This window comes from Hesperophylax consimilis, chromosome 13, assembly GCF_061612785.1.
Source record: "Hesperophylax consimilis isolate HC1 chromosome 13, BYU_Hcon_1.0, whole genome shotgun sequence".
NCBI classification, from domain to species: Eukaryota; Metazoa; Arthropoda; class Insecta; order Trichoptera; family Limnephilidae; genus Hesperophylax; species Hesperophylax consimilis.
Window position 1 is genome coordinate 2,410,420 of NC_142848.1, and position 20,632 is coordinate 2,431,051.

At 33.6% G+C, this 20,632-nt stretch overlaps 1 protein-coding gene across 1 annotated transcript in view; it reads left to right on the forward strand.

Moving 5' to 3' along the window:
• Positions 1 to 20,200, forward strand: part of Trpm (transient receptor potential cation channel, subfamily M) — a 611,727-nt gene extending 591,527 nt beyond the window's left edge. Inside the window, exons 27-33 of the mRNA XM_089638723.1 lie at positions 2,773 to 2,869; positions 7,979 to 8,109; positions 9,284 to 9,425; positions 13,985 to 14,137; positions 15,683 to 15,847; positions 16,315 to 16,487; positions 18,079 to 20,200. Of these exons, the coding sequence (XP_089494849.1) occupies positions 2,773 to 2,869; positions 7,979 to 8,109; positions 9,284 to 9,425; positions 13,985 to 14,137; positions 15,683 to 15,847; positions 16,315 to 16,487; positions 18,079 to 18,245 (1,028 nt within the window). The 3' untranslated portion in view covers positions 18,246 to 20,200. The remainder of the gene's footprint in view (positions 1 to 2,772; positions 2,870 to 7,978; positions 8,110 to 9,283; positions 9,426 to 13,984; positions 14,138 to 15,682; positions 15,848 to 16,314; positions 16,488 to 18,078) is intronic.
• Positions 20,201 to 20,632: the final 432 nt, after the last annotated feature.

Consider the following 20,632-nt stretch of genomic DNA (forward strand, 5'->3'; position numbering starts at 1 on the left):
GTTCTTATTAGTATGATCTTCATAACTCGTAATTTTCATAAGTTAATATTATTAATAATTAACAAATACGAAAGACACAAAGAAATCAGAGATGGTCAAATATCCTCCATAAACGGTTATTTGCTTACATTTTGTATTCAATATTTTTACTTCTTTTCTGTTTTTATTTTGTGTGTGTATATATTGTTATTTTGGCTAATTTTTTTATTATTTCGAAATATGGATTGTATTGCATTGCACTACCCTTGCAAACATTCAAAATAAACTATTATTATTATGAATTATGTCCTTTTCAGATGACTTGGTTGGCATGATTTTAATTTATTTTAATTTTAACTTACTTAACTATATAATACTGGCTTAAGTCCCAAGAATTTCTCGGGCTTTACACAGAGTTTTTAGAAATCAAATGTAGATAGTGACTTTCCTCTCGTTTTGAAGGTCAAGTGTGCAAAATTTCTTCAAAATAAAAACTGTAGATTTATATAAAATTGAAATCCACACCGCCTGCCAGGTATCCGCCCGCTACCTCGGACACTCTTCTTTATATATATAGATTCGGAAAACGATGAGCAAAAATCATATTTATTAAAAAGACAAGATAATAATATTGAATAATTGTTGAGGGCCTTTGCCAAAAAATATGTTAACCTTTATTAACGCAATCTATCTTATCATGCGGCATATTTTGACACAATATATGTGTTTTAGTGAAACTTCATGGATCACGTATGAGGCATCTGTGTTCACGGAAAGTCACCATTGGATCACATATGCGAATACGACAGCAGCGTCGATCAGGTTATACTGACATTTCAAAGTGTCTATGATATATCAAAAAATACACTGACATAATACAGCGATTGTGATTATGTAATCATGCATTGAACATAGAGAAGGGTCATTTGTGATTACGTAACCACGCATTAAACATAGAGATTGGTCAATTTTGATTATGTAGTCATGCAATATGAACGTTAAATTGTGTGTGTTTTTTTGTTGTTAGTTTTATGCTGTTTTATTTGGCATTTTTGCCTATTCTGCTTCTCATTGTAGTTTGTTTTGATTTAACCCATTGAAGGACACAGGCGTAAGAGAGGAGGTTTGTGACACAAACTAATTGTGTATGTTGTGAGTTTGTCTGTGTATCCAGAAGAATTCATAGCATGCCTTGTTGTTACCCCAGTTGAAACAATAATTCCAGTTCATCGTGCAATGTTTACGGAGTATATCTAATGATATGGTAGATAATCGATATACGGAGTATATCTAATGATATGGTAGATAATCAACCGGAATGTACATCAGAGATATTTCTGATGTTGTAATATACATACTAGCAGTATAAAAATGTATATAAAAATAACATAATGTTAAATTTATAAGCAATATGATATACAAAATGAAGAGCTATAATTTTTATAGATTATCAGAAAAGATAATTATTAAATTAGAAGTAGGTACTTGATGATTTTTTTTCCCAATTATAGATTAGCACATAATGTAACATTTCATTAAATTTACTATCATCACTGTCTTAGAATATTTTTTACGTAGATTGGCCCTTGGTGACCCAAAGTGACCATCATCAATATCATCATCCCTTCCATTGCTAGCTGTGCCGTTCAAACACTCTGTCCCTTCACTGCACTATTTAAACATTGGGTTCACCTACACTCAATTAATGTCAAAACTTGTGATTCTATTACATTGTCAACAATTTAGTATATATGTGGCGTGCATGTACAATGTTTCATAACACCTCAAAATTGAAAATGTTGGTCTTTGTAGCACTGAGAATGCCGTTATGGGCATTTCTGTCAAGAGTGGGAATACTGTGCCTGTTTTATCAGTATAATAATGCTGGTGCTCTCATATGCGTGCCCAACACACATACAGCGATAATATCAAATGTACATGAATGGTGTGACTCTTTGGCATTTCCTCTTTTCCACAAATTAGGTTTCTTCAAGGCCCATCTTGCCTTGCATGTGCGCTTCCCTTCAAGGCAAGTGTTCACTCATCCCTAGAGAACAGTGTTTAGTAACCAGATCTGAATAGCCAGGTTCTTCCCTAACTTCCCCTCACCCATCTCCTTCCCTTCTCCACTCTCTTCAGCGTCTTAATATACACAATTTGGGAAACCATAGTTCCGCTGACTCGAGACAATAGAGACTCCCGTTAGTATTCTCATAAGAATTAAAAAATATATATTCAAACAAATCAGTTTAAAGAGTGCACGTTTTCATATATTTAGCCACACCGATGCCATCGAAAGTTTCAAAAAGGTTTTCAAACCTGTTTGGAACACCTACCCGCAGTCCCCTCTTACCCCGAAAATGCCTAAAGTTCTGGGTGCTTGGCGACATTTATTTCTATGGTTTTTTGTTTTTTTTGTTACATTCTCACAAGCAAGGGTCTCTTTAAAATGATTACCCATTTATAAAGTCAATTCTGTTTTTTCAACACCTTTTAAAAAAAAAACGTAATGGTTATATCCGTTTTTAAAGGTCCCCCACTCACTTGCATATCTCTAATCAGTGTGCCCAGAAGGATACGAGGGAATAATTACTTACTAGGAATAAACAACAATCTGTTTTACTTTTGACATCCCTGACTGATTTTTGTGACTGTATGTTATCGTACAATATTCTGTGGAACGTATCCCCACGTAAAAAAACAGGCTTAATTGTATAATGATATATGTACCTGTATTGTAATCTCCTTTGAACAATTATGACGGGGTATGAATAACAAGGCTTGTTGTTTCAGTGGGTTCAGCAGACATGGAGAGCCTGTCCGAGGTGGTGAGCTTACGCGGGGACACCTGCGGCCGGACTGTCCTTAGGAAGAGGCACAATACTCGCAGGTTAGTTGCAACTACACTACATAACTTACTAATAACCAATCAATTCATTCTATATTTTAGCTTAGTTGTTTAAACCCTTGTCATGAAATCGACCATCAATACCATTTTGATTTTTTGAAGTTTGTCACTTCAGGGCTCCTAATATGAACACATCGATTTTGTCGGTAGCTGTCGAAAACTAGTTAGCGGCAAAATCTTTATCCATGTGTTTGTACTAGAGGGCCAGGTAATGTTAATCGCCGATTTTCAGGCCCAGTCAGTAGAATCTTAAAAAGGAAAAATCTGCTCAAATAATTTTTATGTTTAATAACACAACTAACTTTCAAAATATAACAATTATGAATTTTAGCACTCAAATGTTACAGAAACCTCTTTGAGAATGATCTAGCCATAATGTATTGCCCAAGAATTTATTTCATTTCTACTCACACCTATTTGATTTACAATTCTGAAAAAAAAAACTACCTGCCATTGAATTATATATACATTTTAATATATCATATGTATCTATATATATTTTCACTACCTACAAATTAATAACACATCACTAGTCCAATGCTTGAGTCCGCTATGCTCAGACATCTCTGGCTCAAATTAATGCCTGTCTGGTATACACCCTGTATACAATTGGTATTTTTAAGAATATCAATGCATACATCATGTCATGTTATCTTTTCATGTTCCAGATTTAGATTGTATGAAAGAGCGTTAACTAACCAGTTCCATGACTAAAGCCAGTGTCTGTTATTGCATTATGACTAACATGAATATAATTATGCCTTGTTTCATGCATTTCAGAGTGTAAGTTGTAACATATTTATCACATACTGCACAAGTTTACATAGAACACTTCTTAGTTACTTCTATTCAGCATATTATCCACGAGAATCCATCACCGCATAAGTCACCCTGAAAAACCATTTCAAAGCAGCAGCTATTGTACATCGATACAAATGAGTTTAGATATTTAAATTGTTTCAGAATGGTAAATAATCTTATAAAGGATAGATTATCACCACAAACCTCTAATGCGTGAAATTACTGCTAGCTATTTCAGTTTCTTGTAATTGCAGTAGAACAAGCAATCGTTGCTTAGCCTAAGTAGCTTGTAAGTGATAACTCACAATTGCCAAGTGATAAGTGATAAGTGATTATGTATAATTAATCTGTAAAACTTATCTGAGTTGACCAAGAAAGACATATGCGGACATTGATTCTCATCAAAGTTATGTTTCTTTAAAATACATGCTACAATCTTCTTTTCTCTGTCAGCAATATCAATAAGCTGGTTACAATACCAGTGTGATCGTAATTGAAAGTATCTGATGATTACATAATATCTAACCAAACGAAATGCATAGTCTGTTTTGTCAAATAGCAATGCATAAACATTGAATTCAATACATATTACTTTTAGATACATAATATTACATTATGTAATATGCGAACTAAATCTGCCACTGCTAGTTTGAAAATTGAAGCCGTGTTAAGAGTGCGCATGGAAATTTACTTCTTTTTAAAACATTATCCAAATCTGTAACTATAAATATGATGTGTTACTAAAATGTGAATTTTAATTTTTTTATTCTTTCTTAAATAATATTGAAGCTGCTGTTTCGCCTTCTTTTCACACTAATAAAATAGTAGTTTTCTGAAGTTATAATAAATATTTCATATATTTCTTCATTCTTTTTCCATGCATTGCAGTGTGTAAGTTATAATTATTCTTATTATTTCAGTATAATTAATTATTGGTTGTTCCCCATCCACCCACACTTTCCTTTCCCTCGATTTGGTTTTTATAATTTTAATTACTTTGCACCGTTTTAAATTTCTTATGCTTTCTACACTTTCACATGTACACTGTACCTAACGCAGCCAGAAAGGATGGCTTCCTATCCTCAACAAGTAGAAACGGACGGTGTGTTGTGAAGTAGACTGGTTGTAGAAAGTATTTTGTTAGAAGAGTGAATGTACCGATAGAAGCATTTGTCCCAGTGAAATGTTTACCTTTAGATTTATGTTGTCACCGTACTACCGTTACACCCACTAAAAATGTTTTAACAGCGTAATAAGGATAATTTGGTTTGCTGGAAATAAAAAGTTGACTTTTCATTGGCGCTCTGCAGGTATGTATATGTATTATCATTCACTCGTTGAGTGTGAATTGTTTTGGAGCATTACAGGACTCCATGGACACATCAAATAGAGGATAATTCCTCATATTATTGCACAAAAACAATTGCAGGAATCTGGCATGCATTAAACTTTTATTTAGAAAAACCAATTAATATTTTCTTATGTACAAAAAAACTGCTTTTCACAAACTTACTTAAATGCAGTTTTTTTAATCTCATTTCATAGATAAATAAATTCTTGAAGTTTAAATTTAATATATTAAATCCTCAGGCTTCTGGCATATTGACCGTTACATTACTTAAAGACGCTGCCAGAAGATTGCAGAATTTGTGTGTATTTCTGCTTCGCAATGAAATCCAAATAAATGGAATATTTCAGAATATATCCGAAAACTATTTATGAAACGTTATGATGCTTTCAAATACTATTTTTAGAAGTAAACATATGATGTATGTATTAAATATTTAAATTTTGAATGCAAACATAAAATGGCTCATCTCACGTTTTTTCATCTTGACACCAAACTAAAATTACTGATAACGAAAAAAAAACACTTGTTTTGTGGCGAATGCATTATGTATAAACATTATAGTCTCCTCACTTTTTAGTCTTTTATATAAAAATAATCAATACAAATTTATAAAAGTTTCATAAAAAATTCTCAAATTGTGGTCGGAACATTTTGTTTCATAGAGGTGCGCATTTTAATTATTCTGTAGTTAACTTCTAGATTTTAATACAAAGTTATTATTTTCTCTTTTTAACACAGTTCTAATCATATTTATAACTTTGACAATAAGGGAGATACAACGATTTCTATGAGACCATATGAGCTGTCCCCAAAAGTGAACAAATTGAGTCTCCGGGTAATAGCTGTCTGTTCTCAAAACCGTACAAATTAGCTTGAGGGGTTAAGGTATTACTCTACGAAATCTGTAACCGACATTTTGACAGCTGCCCGATTTGGTGTGTTGTCAACATACAAGAGACGATTTAGTGATTATTATGATAACATTGTTTAAAAGCCTCTGTACAAAATTCACGAAAATAAACAGATTTCGTGAAAATTCTAGCATATTTCTAGTAATCAACTTTTTACAAACTGATAGAAAAGCTTTCAAAATCAGCGGCAACCACCGAGAACGACAGTAATACGTTGTCGATGGGAAGCCATCTTACCTCAAGTAAACATGCAAATGTATCGGTCACTGTGAATATTTAAACTTCCAAACAATTTACATGAGCATTAAATCACCATAAGTTGAAGGAGTATGTAAACTTTTATAGTTTACATAAACGAAATAATAATAATGGATAGCAAAATATCACTAAAAATTATTAATAGGTTGAAGTGTTTCAAACTGCATCATCACATTTGAAAACCATCAAATCGACGATAAGCTCAATTGAGAATTTTTAAATTTTAAAAGTCCTCGCAAAATGAGAATTCTCGGTTCATTTCAGATTTTTATAAATTTATTATCATCTGACAAGTAATGGCAGTTGCATTTTTCTGCAGATAGATAGCAAACATTGCTCAAAAGCTGAAACTGATCTAGAATCAGCATTTAATGGGGATTTTTTTGTATGTAAAAAACAAAAAAAATGGCGCTGATTGGCCTTTTGATGACAATAATATATTTGATGACAAAGTTACTTTGGTGCAATATGATATTTGATGACAATATTACCGTTGATGACAATATTACCATTGATGACAATATTACTGTTGATGAAAATATAACTGCTGATGACAATGTTTTGATTCAATATTACATTTGATGACAATGTTACATTTAATGACGATGTTACATTTGACGAGGATTCTACTTTTAATGAAATGATGACATTTGATGATAATGTTACATTTAATGACAATGGTTCATTTTATGACAATGTTACATTACAATTTCTGTGAAACACCCCAACCTCTAGTGAATATAAGACATGTGCATGTTGGGTCTGGTCCTTGTGAACTGTGCTTGCAACCTTCTCCCCATAATTAGAAAGTATTTCTAAAATTATCAGAAAGTAAAATTTCTGTAATGAGACAAAAGTACCTTCCGCTAATGTCGACTGATTAATGTTAGGCGTCCGTTGAACCAAAATTTAGAACTGTTTGCTTTTTGGTAAAATGTAAATTGTTTAGCTGATATATATTGTACCCAATTATCGTGTGTGCAAAATACCCATAGACCCTACCCTAGATGATTTGTGCCCTAAAGTGTGTTCATTTGAAATATATATTATATTCTGCAAAACTATTCCCAAATAATTTGTACTTTTTACAGCCTGGCCTAAAATTTCCTTACACACAACAAAGCGAAATTATTTTTTTTTGGATGATGAGTTCTGGTGTCATGATTTATTTTATGGAATTCTAGATTAATACAACTATTTTCAGCTTATACTGTCATTTCCATCATGAACTGCTGAGTTTCCTTATTGTTCCCAGAGAAAAAGAAAATTTTAGGTCAAACTGTTTAATAAAATGTATGTATTATGCTTCATACAAGCCATTCCTTCACAATGATCACTATGAGATTATTGCCTTCTGTAAAATACTTATGTACTGTGAATGCTTTTAGTTAGTAAACTTATAAATCACTAGGTTTTGTCAATGGTCCTCGAATCCGTTCTATTTGGACCCTTCCTCACCTCCTATCCCCTTCTAACTTCCATTCAGCCGCTCAACTTTCTCCAAACTGGGAATTTCGTAGTCCAAATATATTATTAATTATGAGGGTAGTACTTTTGAAAAGTTCTAGGGAAGGAAATGGGAAATATGAAGGGGGGAGTACCTGGCTATTCAGATTCAGTCAATAAATATAGCTAAAACCATATCAAGCAAACTTTCAATTTTTAATGGTGAGCGATCGTAAAAGTTTCTTAAGGACCTTGACGAACCCTCTTGATGTACTCAAGCCAACAACATTTACCAATCTATTAACATTGAATCTGTGAATGCAGATCTTCCGAGGGCTGCAGTGATATAGGCACCACCAATTTGCTCGGCTCCGGAGCTCACTATCCTCCCAGGAGACAGCATTCCCAGACACACTCCGAACCTGATAACTCTACGGATGCTGCTTCAGTTCATGGTACATACTATTTTAAATATTTTGGATTGTTATTAGAATGATAATAATGTTACAGTTCAAATAAATATATAAAGCCAACTATACAAAATGAAGGCTGGTGACTTTCTTCAATCCGAATGATATGAATCCTATAATTTCTATACCCGCTATATCCGATTTTTTGACAAAATGATCTGAGTATGACATCTTGTTCACATTTTTGCGAGCTACAAGAGGAGCCTAAAATTGAGTTTCAAAACCCTCCTTATCACGACCAAAAACCATGTTAAAACTGCGAGTGAGAAACCAAATCCGCTATATCATACAGAAAGTTACTATCAAAACGCGCTATATCGGATTCAACCAATCACAAGCAGTTATTTTGCCAAAATACAATATGGCCGCCGCTCTGACGCCACGCTCGTGTGTCAAAATGATCTACGCGTGTGTTTCTAAACCCGCCATGTCGGCTCAGTTGACTTTCAAAAGCCTCTATATCACGAAGTGAGTATCAAAATCCGCTTTATCCATTTTATTTATCGAAATTACTTAATTTTTGCTAGCATATATAGAAAAATAAATGCTTTTAGAAATTTTATTACTCCAATTCATTATATAAAAAATTGTAATGCAATTACTTATGTACGCTAGAGATGTGACAGTTTTTTGCGGTTTTCTCCAAATCAATGAAAGTTGATATAGCGGGTATAGAAATTACACAACTCATAATACAGTTGGTTTACAGGTGACCCCTCAGTGGTCGTTCATCGCAACCATAATGAGTGAGGATTCCTTTGTGAGGGATAGATTTATTTACAATCAATGCACGGAGTTTTATCATGATTTATTTTGAATTATTATGTCGTGTTGCACTTTCTCTTTCGTTAGCCAGACTAGACTACGTTACAGTTTCCTCGTCGATGCAGGATGATGAACACTGTAATGCTGACTGAAACATTACCTAAAGAAGGACGAAGCGCATATCGGCGTAAAAAACCAAAAATAAATTTCAATAATTCTTTTAGTTTTGGAAATTTAAAATCACATTTAATGCAGTTCATGAAGAGAATGACAAAGATTATGAGCCAGTAAGTGCTGTAAAGTGGGGTTGTATTGCAATAAAAAGCAAGGTCCAATGAATTCTATTTTGCAACGTGATGCCAATAAACAATAAAATAAATTTATCTTATTTCAGAGTACCTGGTAGCGCATGGGTCTCGCGGGAACCCTCCCCGAGGTCCTCGGCAACTGTTGCTGGCGATGCACGCGGAGTACACCAGCATCACAGATGAGCTGGAGACGGTCTGCGGATTGCTGTCTCCCCCCAGGACTCCCAGGTGACCATAACCTTTTTTCCACCAAAGTTCCGAGCGGCGCACAGTTCTCAACAGCCGAATATCAATATCCACAAATGATATTAACCCATTCCTCATAACACAAATAAACAAAGAGATATAATATAAACACTTACACGTCAAAATGGATTGTATGGAGTGCGGCCACGATTCTCCAACTTTTTTCACATTTTATGTGTGATATTGAACTAGATTGTACTGCATTTTATTTACACAATGTTTTAAAGATTTCAAATTAATATTATTTTTTCTCGTGGAATATTGTTGAGCATGGCCAAATACATAATGGCACGTTAACATTCACCACACATGTACTTGGTCGCTTTTCTTGTTTTTGGTCTAAGTTTAGTATTTGAGCAAACATAACAGTTTTTATAAGGTTTATGGGTTTTTTCCGTTGCGGGTATAGGTCTCGGCATATATTTAACTAGCATTTTGGCTGATAACCGTTATGGCGCCTCTTGTGACGTACGTGAACCAATTTCAGGAGGCAATGTGATATGATATTTTTTATAATAATTGTCTTATCACATATAATCGGTAAACAGGAAAAGACATGTTTTTGGAAGTAATGGTTTTGAGCATTATGCAAGAATTCAGTAAATATAAATCGATTAAATGAAAGAAAACTTTTTTATACCACTTAATTGATTTTCGTAGGCCATTTGTACTAAGCCCATGTTTTTGTTATAATCTTGTATACAATTTGGCTTCGAAATTACTTCTCCAGTTCTAAAATTTATTTTCCCTGATGGAGAAACTGTATAATCATGAAGCGTTGTCAACATGTGAATTTCTCTATTGTCATGCCATTTTAATTCCATTAGTGAATTCGAATACTGAGAGGTAATATCTCCTTTCTTCAATTTATTGAATTTTGGCATGTTTTTACAGTTTTTTCACACTGTTCCATATGCTTTAGTTTGGTGGTCATACAAAAATTTTAATAATATTGGACTAGTGTACCAATTATCCACACATAAATTATGGCCTTTAAGGTAGTCATTTAACATAGTGGTTACAACAGCTCCTGAAGCCCAGAGACATTGTTCGTCAGTGACATCTGTCCCATCACCACAATAAATAATTATATCTAAAATAAAACCTATCTGTGCATCACACAAAACGAACATTTTTATTCCAAGTCAATGGCATTTGGATGGAATATACTGCTTAAACTTAAGACGTCCTTTGAACTCTATAATTCTCTCGTCAATGCATAGATTTTCATACGGCACCATTGTTTCCTTAAAATTTTTTTGAGTGTGATTGACCAGAAGTTTAATTTATCACCAGCAATTTGAATATTAAAATTTATTTCTCTCCGTATCAAAAGTGCTTGTCAGCACACACAAAAAGAAATACCGAACTAAATTTAAATAAAACAAATTCAATTCTCAATTCAGGAATAAAAACACAAGTCCACATTTCCGCCGAACATTAAAAAAACTTTTAGAACCACACAACTCATAATGTAAAAAGAACCATGTGATATCCACACACACAACGTTACGATGGCGGGAGATTTAAACAACTGCACCAAGGAATCTGTATACCTTTTTTGGATGCTGCTTTGCGTAATATAAACAATATAAATTATCAACTTTTATTGTAGATGTTGCTGGGAAAATGATCATATTAATTTATGAAATAATATTTAGCCCCGTCTATAGTTTGAATTTAGAAATATCTTCCTTGAAACATTCATACTAGCAATTTACGTGGTACGGCGTAAATGGCAGTTGTGGCACGGAATGCTCGTACGCCGATCCGCGTGAATGGCAGGGATTGAGTTAAATAGATACATTATTACAGGTACCCTGTGTCCATCATTATGAAATAACTATAAGTAATGGGCTTTTAAAATGAATTTGGTTACTTCAGTGATATAATATTCTAACATGTCATGTTCTCAATACATAAGCATTAACAAAACATAAATCAGGTTTGTCTCAACTGTTTTATAATGACGTGAATATAAACATATGTAAACTCCATAAAAGAGAGTTTCTCTGACATGTTGTGAGTAACTTTCCTGGTGTTATTTGTAAAATTCTATTTTGACATGTTATGAGTAACTTTCTTTTGTTACATATTTATATAATTCTGTTATGAAATATTATGAGTAACTTTCCTGTTGTTATTTATATAATTCTTGTATGAATTTAATGTGTTTTACATCCTGTCTTCTTATACACCAGCACACTAATTTAACTTAACTTAAAAATGTTACTTAACCGTAAAATGTATAATATACCTCATATCGTCGCATTAATTCGTAGAATGCGTAACTCCCAAATGTAAAATTTTACAGGAGGCACAAAAAACCTCGTAGTGAAAAAAAATGAAAGACGGCTTATTCTTTTTATTTATGTTTCGAACATATAACATATTTGGAAATTTATTTTCAATCATTAAACTTTTGTAAGTTAAGGCTTTCTATATCAAATCGGAGTTAGGAAGTTTACGTAAAAACCGAGAATGGAGATACGCATTTTACAAAAGATACATACTTTTCTGCGAACAGTTTTATGAACAACCTAGCGGAAAATTTGGGAGATAGGAATTTTACATTTACAAAATAAAACAACAATGTATGTGTATGTCGAGGCAGTCTATTTAGATGCATTTTAATGATTTTAATGATGCGGAAGGTTATCGTTAAAGGAGTGGTAATCCTTTTCTAATGTCTGTTTTAAGTCTTGTAAATGCTGGTACTTTTCCTTCCTTAAGAGATTAAATCTGACTCTCAAGTGAAATCTTCAAACTCTGGAGATCATTACAGATTCGGCGACGGTTTTGTGCTGGGTTAGATCTACACTGACCGGGAGTAGTCGTGTCAGAGATGATCGTTAAGTGAGGCTTGGAGTTGATGAAGGAGATTGTAGAAGAATTTGATCTGACATTGTCGATCACCCTTGTTGTCCTGTAGAAATAAAACTGATGTACTTACTAGGGTTTGCAAGACCCGTGCAAAGAGTAGCCATGACAGGAAACGTTGTGAAAGAGACTCCTCAGAGTGTGAAGATAGGTGGGAGAGACTTGAAAGTGGAACTGGTGAGCAAACATGTGCTTTAAGCGTAGAAACTCTTCATGCTCAGCATCACTTTGGAGTAAAGTGAACACTTCATCTTGCCCGGCTGGTCGATCCCGAGGTGAGAAGAAAGGACGTCGATAGACTTGACCCGCGGAAGATGCCTGACAGAGAACGGACTGTGTCTGAGGAGAGACGAGATGGAATTGCCGCACGTTCCACCACGGGTTTGTTTGAAGAGGACAGTGAAGAACCGGATCCGGATATGCATCAGGAGGAGATCCACTTGCAAAGAGATGGTGACCTTGAAGAAGAGATAATCACAGAACACGGTGCAGAAGACGTCAGTTTAGACTACAGATACAAAACACTATTCGTGACTTCACAATTAAAATTAAGGTTATAAAATGTTCAAAATTGATTAATCAACTAATCTCAGTTAATTTCACGGTAAAACTATTACACCGTAAATAAATTTCCTCAGTCAAAAACACAACAAGCGTGCACGGCTCACCGGCCAATACTGAATTAAGGAGTTACGAAGTATTCGCGAGTAAAAATGGCACCATAATTTTACGCAGTTTTCTAATTTGTGTTTATCTAAAAGGTTATTTTTTTTTTAAATTTTCGAGTTTTACTAGTCGATGCGGGTCTAATTTTAACACCAGATGGCATTAAAAACGTATTTTTGAAAAATTTGGAGTTACGCAGTCTACGAATTAATGCGACGATATGCATATATGTCGGCGACATGTCATTGGTACCAATTATTGTACTAACTTTTATAATTTTGTAACTATTGTCATCTATGTAATTATGTACTGTTTGTTTCTGCAATAAACAAAAATATAAAAATATAATATAAATATATGATATTATGGTTTTTGTTTTAAATTATTTTGTTCTGTTAATTCTATTCACTTCTTATCACAAGCAGGAAATCTATAGTTGGTTGTATTTTTGGAATGGTGTAAAAAATGATCAAATTCATTTGTCGATTTCCCAAAGATTAATAAATATCAACTTTAATAAACCTCTTTTTTACAAATAAAAATTGGATAGGGGTAAATAAAATCATATGAATAAGTCTCGATATGGTATGCTATGGCCACAGTTTGGTAATGGCCTTGAATGCCGAAACAAAAGAAATACCTTTCCACTTAGTGGCGAATTCTTTAATAGCCTTTTACAATCGGCTTCATGCGAGCTTGAGTTTGTCTTTGAATAAATCCTGACAGAAATAAATCTGTTTTTGGGAACAGAACTGGTGTCGATTGAACATGCGAGAGCTGCGTGCATGTGCAAGTTATATACTTAAAATGCTTGGTCGAGTGCTGTAGCATATACATAATAAATATCATTGGGTTCTTTTCATTTGACATATCTTGTCACAAACAGATGGTATAAAGGTGTACTGGTAATAACTTTTTTAACCTCTCCTGCTTTCTCATAAGTGATTTGTTTCAATGACAAGATAGATAATACTTTTTGAATTTGATGATTTCAGTACCGCCGCGCGTCGCCTACTCTCTCCGCCCGGACGCCGGAGACACGCCTCGGAGATGAGCAACCCCGAGTTCGCTCTCTTCATCGAGAAGGAGCATCTCCGAGACGCAGAGGAAAATGACTATCTCCTCATGGAAAACCTCATCCAGCGAAGGTTGACCAATTCCTGTCTCTGCTGTAATTTAAAACACAAACATAGATCAGAATATTGCACAAGGTAGTACCACTTCTCCACTGGGTTTCTTGTTATCACGGGATTGAGGTTGTGTTTTCATCAGTTTCAATTCTTCATGACATCCATTCTCAACATTCTGTTTTTCTTGGCAATTCATTACATGAACAAATCAGTGGCAGCTCGTGACTTTTGGGTGTTTTAGAGTGCTAATATTACAAAATGGCATTGATGTTGTTGTAGCCAAAAACAGATATATATTTTTTTAATTTCGATTTTTTGTACGTAGATTTTCAGGAAATCCTGAAAATCCTGGCCAAACTGAAATTCCCTGAAAATCTTCATACAAAAAATAGGATTTTTGAACAAAAATAAAAAATCGTTTTCAGCTACAACAACTTCAATAATGCAATTTTTTGTAATATAGCTCTCTAGAACATCCAAAAGTCACGAGCCGTCACTGCAGAACACCTGATCAATTTCTCATTAAAGGTTATGTGATTGTCGATCAATCATTTGTTTGCGAGTCAATCCAAGAACATTTTCACTGACATTTATTTATCTGCTGATCTTATCACATTATTTTATTTTTTGATAATTCGGAAATATAATTACATTATTTAATATTGTTATGGATATGCTTCAATGATTAATTATTAATTAATTGTTGCCCATAAAATTGTTTTTGTCAATTTAAGAACATTATTTCTGCCACTTTCATATTTTTCTCTCTAAATAGTCTAAATAAAGGTTAACTTTCACCCTAAAAACATTTTGTCTGAAATCATTTGTTATTCTGTATCAACTTAAAAACATTTTTTCCGCCATTTTTATAATAAATATCTGTCTTTCTTAAGAAATGCTATCTTTTGTCCTAAGAACTTTTTGCCTGAAATCAGTTGTTATCCTATGTCAATCTAAAAACATTTCATCTGACATCCGTATTTTTACAACATTTAATATCATTGGCTTAACACAATCATTTTGCGTGAAAATTTGCGTTTTTTTATTATTTTCTCTTGCAGAAAATATCATTTAAAAAATTCAGCATATAGTCTAACCAATTAAACATTTGACACTAAATATTTGTGTTTATATTATAAAAAAAGTTGTGGAGGTAGATAGTTTATTTACAGCACTAATCTCAATTAGTATTTCGTACTTAGGTCCATCTGTATGAAGTAATGTCACATTATTGATGATGAAAATGTTACAGTGGTTCAAGCAACTGGGCCTCAGATGTACATAGTTACATAAATATAACTTATCTTTCAAACCTTACCATTACATGCTTCTTATTTGCTTGTGATCATTTTTTTTTTGTTATGGTTTTTTGGATTTAACTTTGTACTGCACTGATTAAAATTTTAAATTATGTATAAAGTTTAATTTGAAATTAACTTTAAATTCAAGTGAATCAAAGTCAGACTTGTCAAGTTTTAGAATAATCCAAGAAGAGTATGGTGAGAGAATTTAGAGTGAGATCTTTTATTTTCTGTAATCTAATGTAAGTATTCAATTTTCCAGGTACGATGATGAAGAAGGCTCGGGAAGCATCCGAGGAGAAGGAAACCTGCTGGAAGAAGAAGAAGATATGGGGGGACTGTCCATGCGGAGGCCCACATGCGCCTCGGGGCCCCCACAGCTGCTCACCGTGACCGATAGCAGGGAGACGCGAGCCCCACCAGCCAGGTAATTCTTACTGCACCTAACCTCACTTACCCTGCCCAACAGTCTAACTGATTACAATATTAAAGTTTACCATTTACTACTTAACACATTCACGAAGGCAACTTCTATTGACCTCGTTTTAGAGATGCGATATGACACAACGTCTATTGCTGTCGTTTGGGAAAAGATGTGATTTAATCAGGGACGAGATACAACATAACGGACTGGGAAGTCAAGTTTTATATTGAATGTGTCACAACCCGAACACTTGACAGTGTCACACCCAAAGTTGATAATTTTTTATTTCTGATTTTCATTAATTTTATAAAACACATGTGTCCTCTGACAAAACAATTGTGATAGCAAGTGTCGTAGCACAAACCCCAATTTTCCGGAATTTTCCTGCAATTGTCCATTAATGTGTAAATATATTAAATATCGCAAATATTGACAAATATGACTTGACCTTTCATGTATTGTTATTTCAGACAACTGCGTCGCGCCAGTGCGTTTGAGGTGCGTGAACCCCCCTCCCCCCTGCGCAACTCAGGGGGGCTTCCGGGGGGGCCCAGGGGAGACCGGGGGGAGCGTGGCGGGGAAGCTGAACTCCTTCTGCCTGTGCCCGCCTCACCGCAGTCACATACGGTCCGACAGAGCTCAGGTACGTGAGCCAGTGAGGCATTCTAAATACACAATACAGCATAACTTGGTACTAGTTACATAGAATCCGAATACTAAATGTGTTACGATATTAGATATTAGAATTTTTTGCCTGGAACCAGTGGGACTATGGCCAAAAATTTACTATATAAATGCGTAAACACTGACAGCTAAGAAGGTCGCCATCTATTCACAAAAATATATTTTTTTTTTTTATTTTCATGATTAATGTTCATTTTAATTATTCACTGAAATCTTATCCCTGACAACATAGAAGCCTAAAACGAACATGCCAGGGGCGGTTCTAGACTTTTCATGAGCTAGAGTGGTGAGATTGAAAAGTAGAACCTTTTTTTATGTTTTGTAGCTGTATGTTTTTTTTTAAATTTCAATAAAAAAAAAAAAAACTGAATTGTTTGACTGCCATCTAGTGACAGAACTTGAAACTGTTATCACTGAAGCTGCCAATAGTCTAATATTGGTTGTTTTTGAGGTGTTCAGATGTGCTGCTTTTTCTACTACTTCTTGAGCCAATGTTTCGGACCCTCTTACAGTGTCAATGATCTGCCCTGATCAACACGGCTGAATACTTTTTTAAAATCCATTTAAGCTTTCGTTGAAGTTCATTAGTCAATATATTTTTGAGGTTTGGGATTATCTTTAGAACCATTTCCCAATTTGTGGAAGGTTCCAGGTTCGAGTGCTGCGAAATTATTATTTTTTTTTATTTTTCCTCTTGTTCTTTCTCTTAGCACTGCAAGTTTAAATGTAGCAACTTCTCAAAATATATCTAATTTTATTAAAAATTGCAGTGCATGAATATTTTCACACAATTTTAAACTTTAAGACAATATGTATAATGTTTACAATAATATTTTATTTTGACACTTAAAACTGATATTAAAACACTTTATCTTGTATGTGTATTAAAATTTATTTTGCTTATGGTGAACAAGTTTAAGGAATTTATTTATATCTTGTTGTTGAATAATCTAAATAATTGCTTGCTTTTTAATGCATTGCTAAACAAAACTTATGCCATTTTGCATTTTTATGTGTCTTAAGTTTGAATTTGCATTGACATTGTATAACCGGATGCTTTTGTTTGGAGGCCAGGCAATGAAGCTATACATATATGTTTAGGTACATCACATATGCTTACAATGTTGACTGGATTAAGCAAATCTCTGGTTTTACCATGTCACTTACATTACATTTATCATTGTTGGGAATGCAATTCTAACTTATTTTTTGATAGTTATGCCAATATGTATATCGAAAATCTCTAATAAGCGTTATCGTTCACAATAGGTTTCTCCCCCTCGAAATTGTTCTCAACAGGTTTGCTTGATAAACCTGAAGCATCCTTCTCGTCAGACTTCATAATTATGAGGTTTTTAACTTCACTTTTCAATGGACTGTAAAAATAAAACTTCTTTTGTGAGAACCTTATACCATATTATCCACTCATCTATTCAATTAATCAGTCTAGCACAAAATCAAAGCACATTTTTCGACCTCTTTCATCGCAAAGTATCCCCAACAATGATAAACAGCCACTTATCTGCCTACTGACAGTTGTTCTCTTGCAGGTGAAACAAACATATCCAGTGACGTCTCCATCTGCCAGCTGGGCAGTGAGCGCCGCCCCTCCCTGCCACCTGCCCTTCCTCGTCCCCCTCTCCCACTGCACGACTCTCGTGAAAACCCCCCCACCACCCCCCCTGCACAACCACCCAATTCAGAAACCATGTGCTAGTATCATGTAACAAACAAAATACTCCCATGATGTAACCCGGCCGCCATCTTGGATTGTGTGAAATAACAGACAAAATCCCGCATCCGGCGTACATAACAAATGCGATGATGATTTATGTGACACAATGATGCCATATTACACACAGCATCGGTAAAAACTACCACGGTGATTTGTGAGACATCACCAGACCAAAATCCTGCATTCGAAAAATTTGGTTATATAACAAGGCTGCTAACTATTTCTGTGACATAATCAACATCCATATTTCATTTAGTGTCACAAAATGGCCAAAATTTGGCATTCTACGAGGCAATTCAACCACCATTTTGTATTCAGTGACATAACACAGTCACCATGTTGATTTACGTGACATAATAAGTCAGCCACCTTGAATGCAGGAATGCCATCTTGAATTTTAAGTCATAACAAAGCTGCCATCTTGTGTTCTACGGCATAACATGACTGCCATTTTACATTGGCGAAAATAACCAAGATACTTCATTATCAAGAATTCTTCTATCAGTGAGGAACTTGGAAGTGGTTAACAATGCTGTGTTTACATAACTAAACTTTGTTGCTACAGTGAAACGCGCAGTGACATTTTCTTGTTGTGCTTTTAATGAGTTTTTGCTTTAATGATTAACAAATAGATGTGCTTAACTTTATTACAATTTTAAATATGTTACATAATCAATCAGTTAAACCAGATTCAGAAATAAATACATATCTCATTGTACCAATTTTACATTGAATTCAAGATAAGTTTGTCACCAACAATACTATGAACTTCCTATTTGTATCAGGAGAATTTCTGGTAATGTTTTTTTTTTTTTACTAAATGTATGTTTTTAATTACTTAATTATTGTGTTTTATCAAATTTTAGAATAAGTAGACCAATTATATGAGTTATCATTGAAACAAATAATGTATTCTTCCCTAAGTAGTTGTTTTAAATTTATTAGTATTTCTCATAATGAGGATATTTCTATTGTGAAAACTTAACTACAAAGTAATTGAGTCTTTATTTAACATTGATTTGGAATCAACATTAAATTGGTAAAAAATATGAAATAATACAGGTTTGCGAAGAACAATGTCATACGCCAATGGAAACATATGGGACCACGAAGAAATGATATCTAGAAAGATAGTAATCAATAGTTATATCCAAATTAAAGGCTGAACGTACATGAAATACCATTACAGTAAATAGAGCATGTTTTAAAAACACACCAATAGTTGATATTTTATTTGTAAAGCTATATCAGAAAGAAACAACACTTCAATCAAAACAGATATAATTATTAACTCAATTTGTTCAGAAGGTATGTATTGTAATAACATAAATAAAGTATTGCTTTTTTAACTAACATTCACACAGAATCCGATGCAAAATTTCTGTAGTTTTATGTAATTTTGCTTATTTAACTCATTATTTTTATCTTTCAATATTTAAACATAACTTTTCTATGAATATTTTAAGTATGTTTTTAAAGCACGCTTGTGAGATTATAAGTATATAATGTAACAGAAATATGCAAGCACACTTTAAACTGCACAAGTTAAGGCACAACATCTTATGTTTAAAGAATGCTTCAGAATGAAGAAGTGATATTTCGATGGTGTTATTTTAGGACGGACCTTTTCCGCCCGCCGTAAGCTGAAACGTCCGATTCGACAATTTTCCTGCGACATTCCGTAGGCCAATGAAAAGTCTTCAATTTTACGACAATTTTTATCAATCACATTAAAATTAATTAATTTTTCATATTGTCTTACCGGTTATTCATTTGTTTTACCCCTTTTACAAGTAGAATGGCAGAATTCAGAAATTCAATATTTTTAAATCTCAATGTTTTGTGTTCTTGGAAAAAAAAATTGTAGTACTAATAGGTAATAAAAAAGTTAGAACATGTACATGTTGGGTTGATCCATAACGTTGTAGTATTTTGTATTAAATATATATTTTTAAGTCAACAAAATGTATTAACTACATAATGAATAAAAGAGGTTACTTTGCTCCATTTTTCTTAAATTCATTGAATTTAAGAAAATCAATAGAACAAAAAAAAAGTAAATGTAGTGTTTTAAATATATATTTTTAGCTTGTTTTGCTTCTAAGCCATTACTCTACTGTATAATTGGTGTAATTTTACATTAAAATGTTTGTTGGTAAGCCAAAATAAAATAAAGAAGTTTGGAGCAAAATAATTCCTACGGGCAAGTAATTTGCATCTAAATTTGAAATATCATAATTTTCAATGAAAACAGTAGATGTAGTAGCGAAACCACACTATATTACATTGCAATAGCTCACTTTATTATATGAAATAAAATGTCATGAAATATCATGGACAAAATGGTTGAAAGATGAAAATTCAGAATT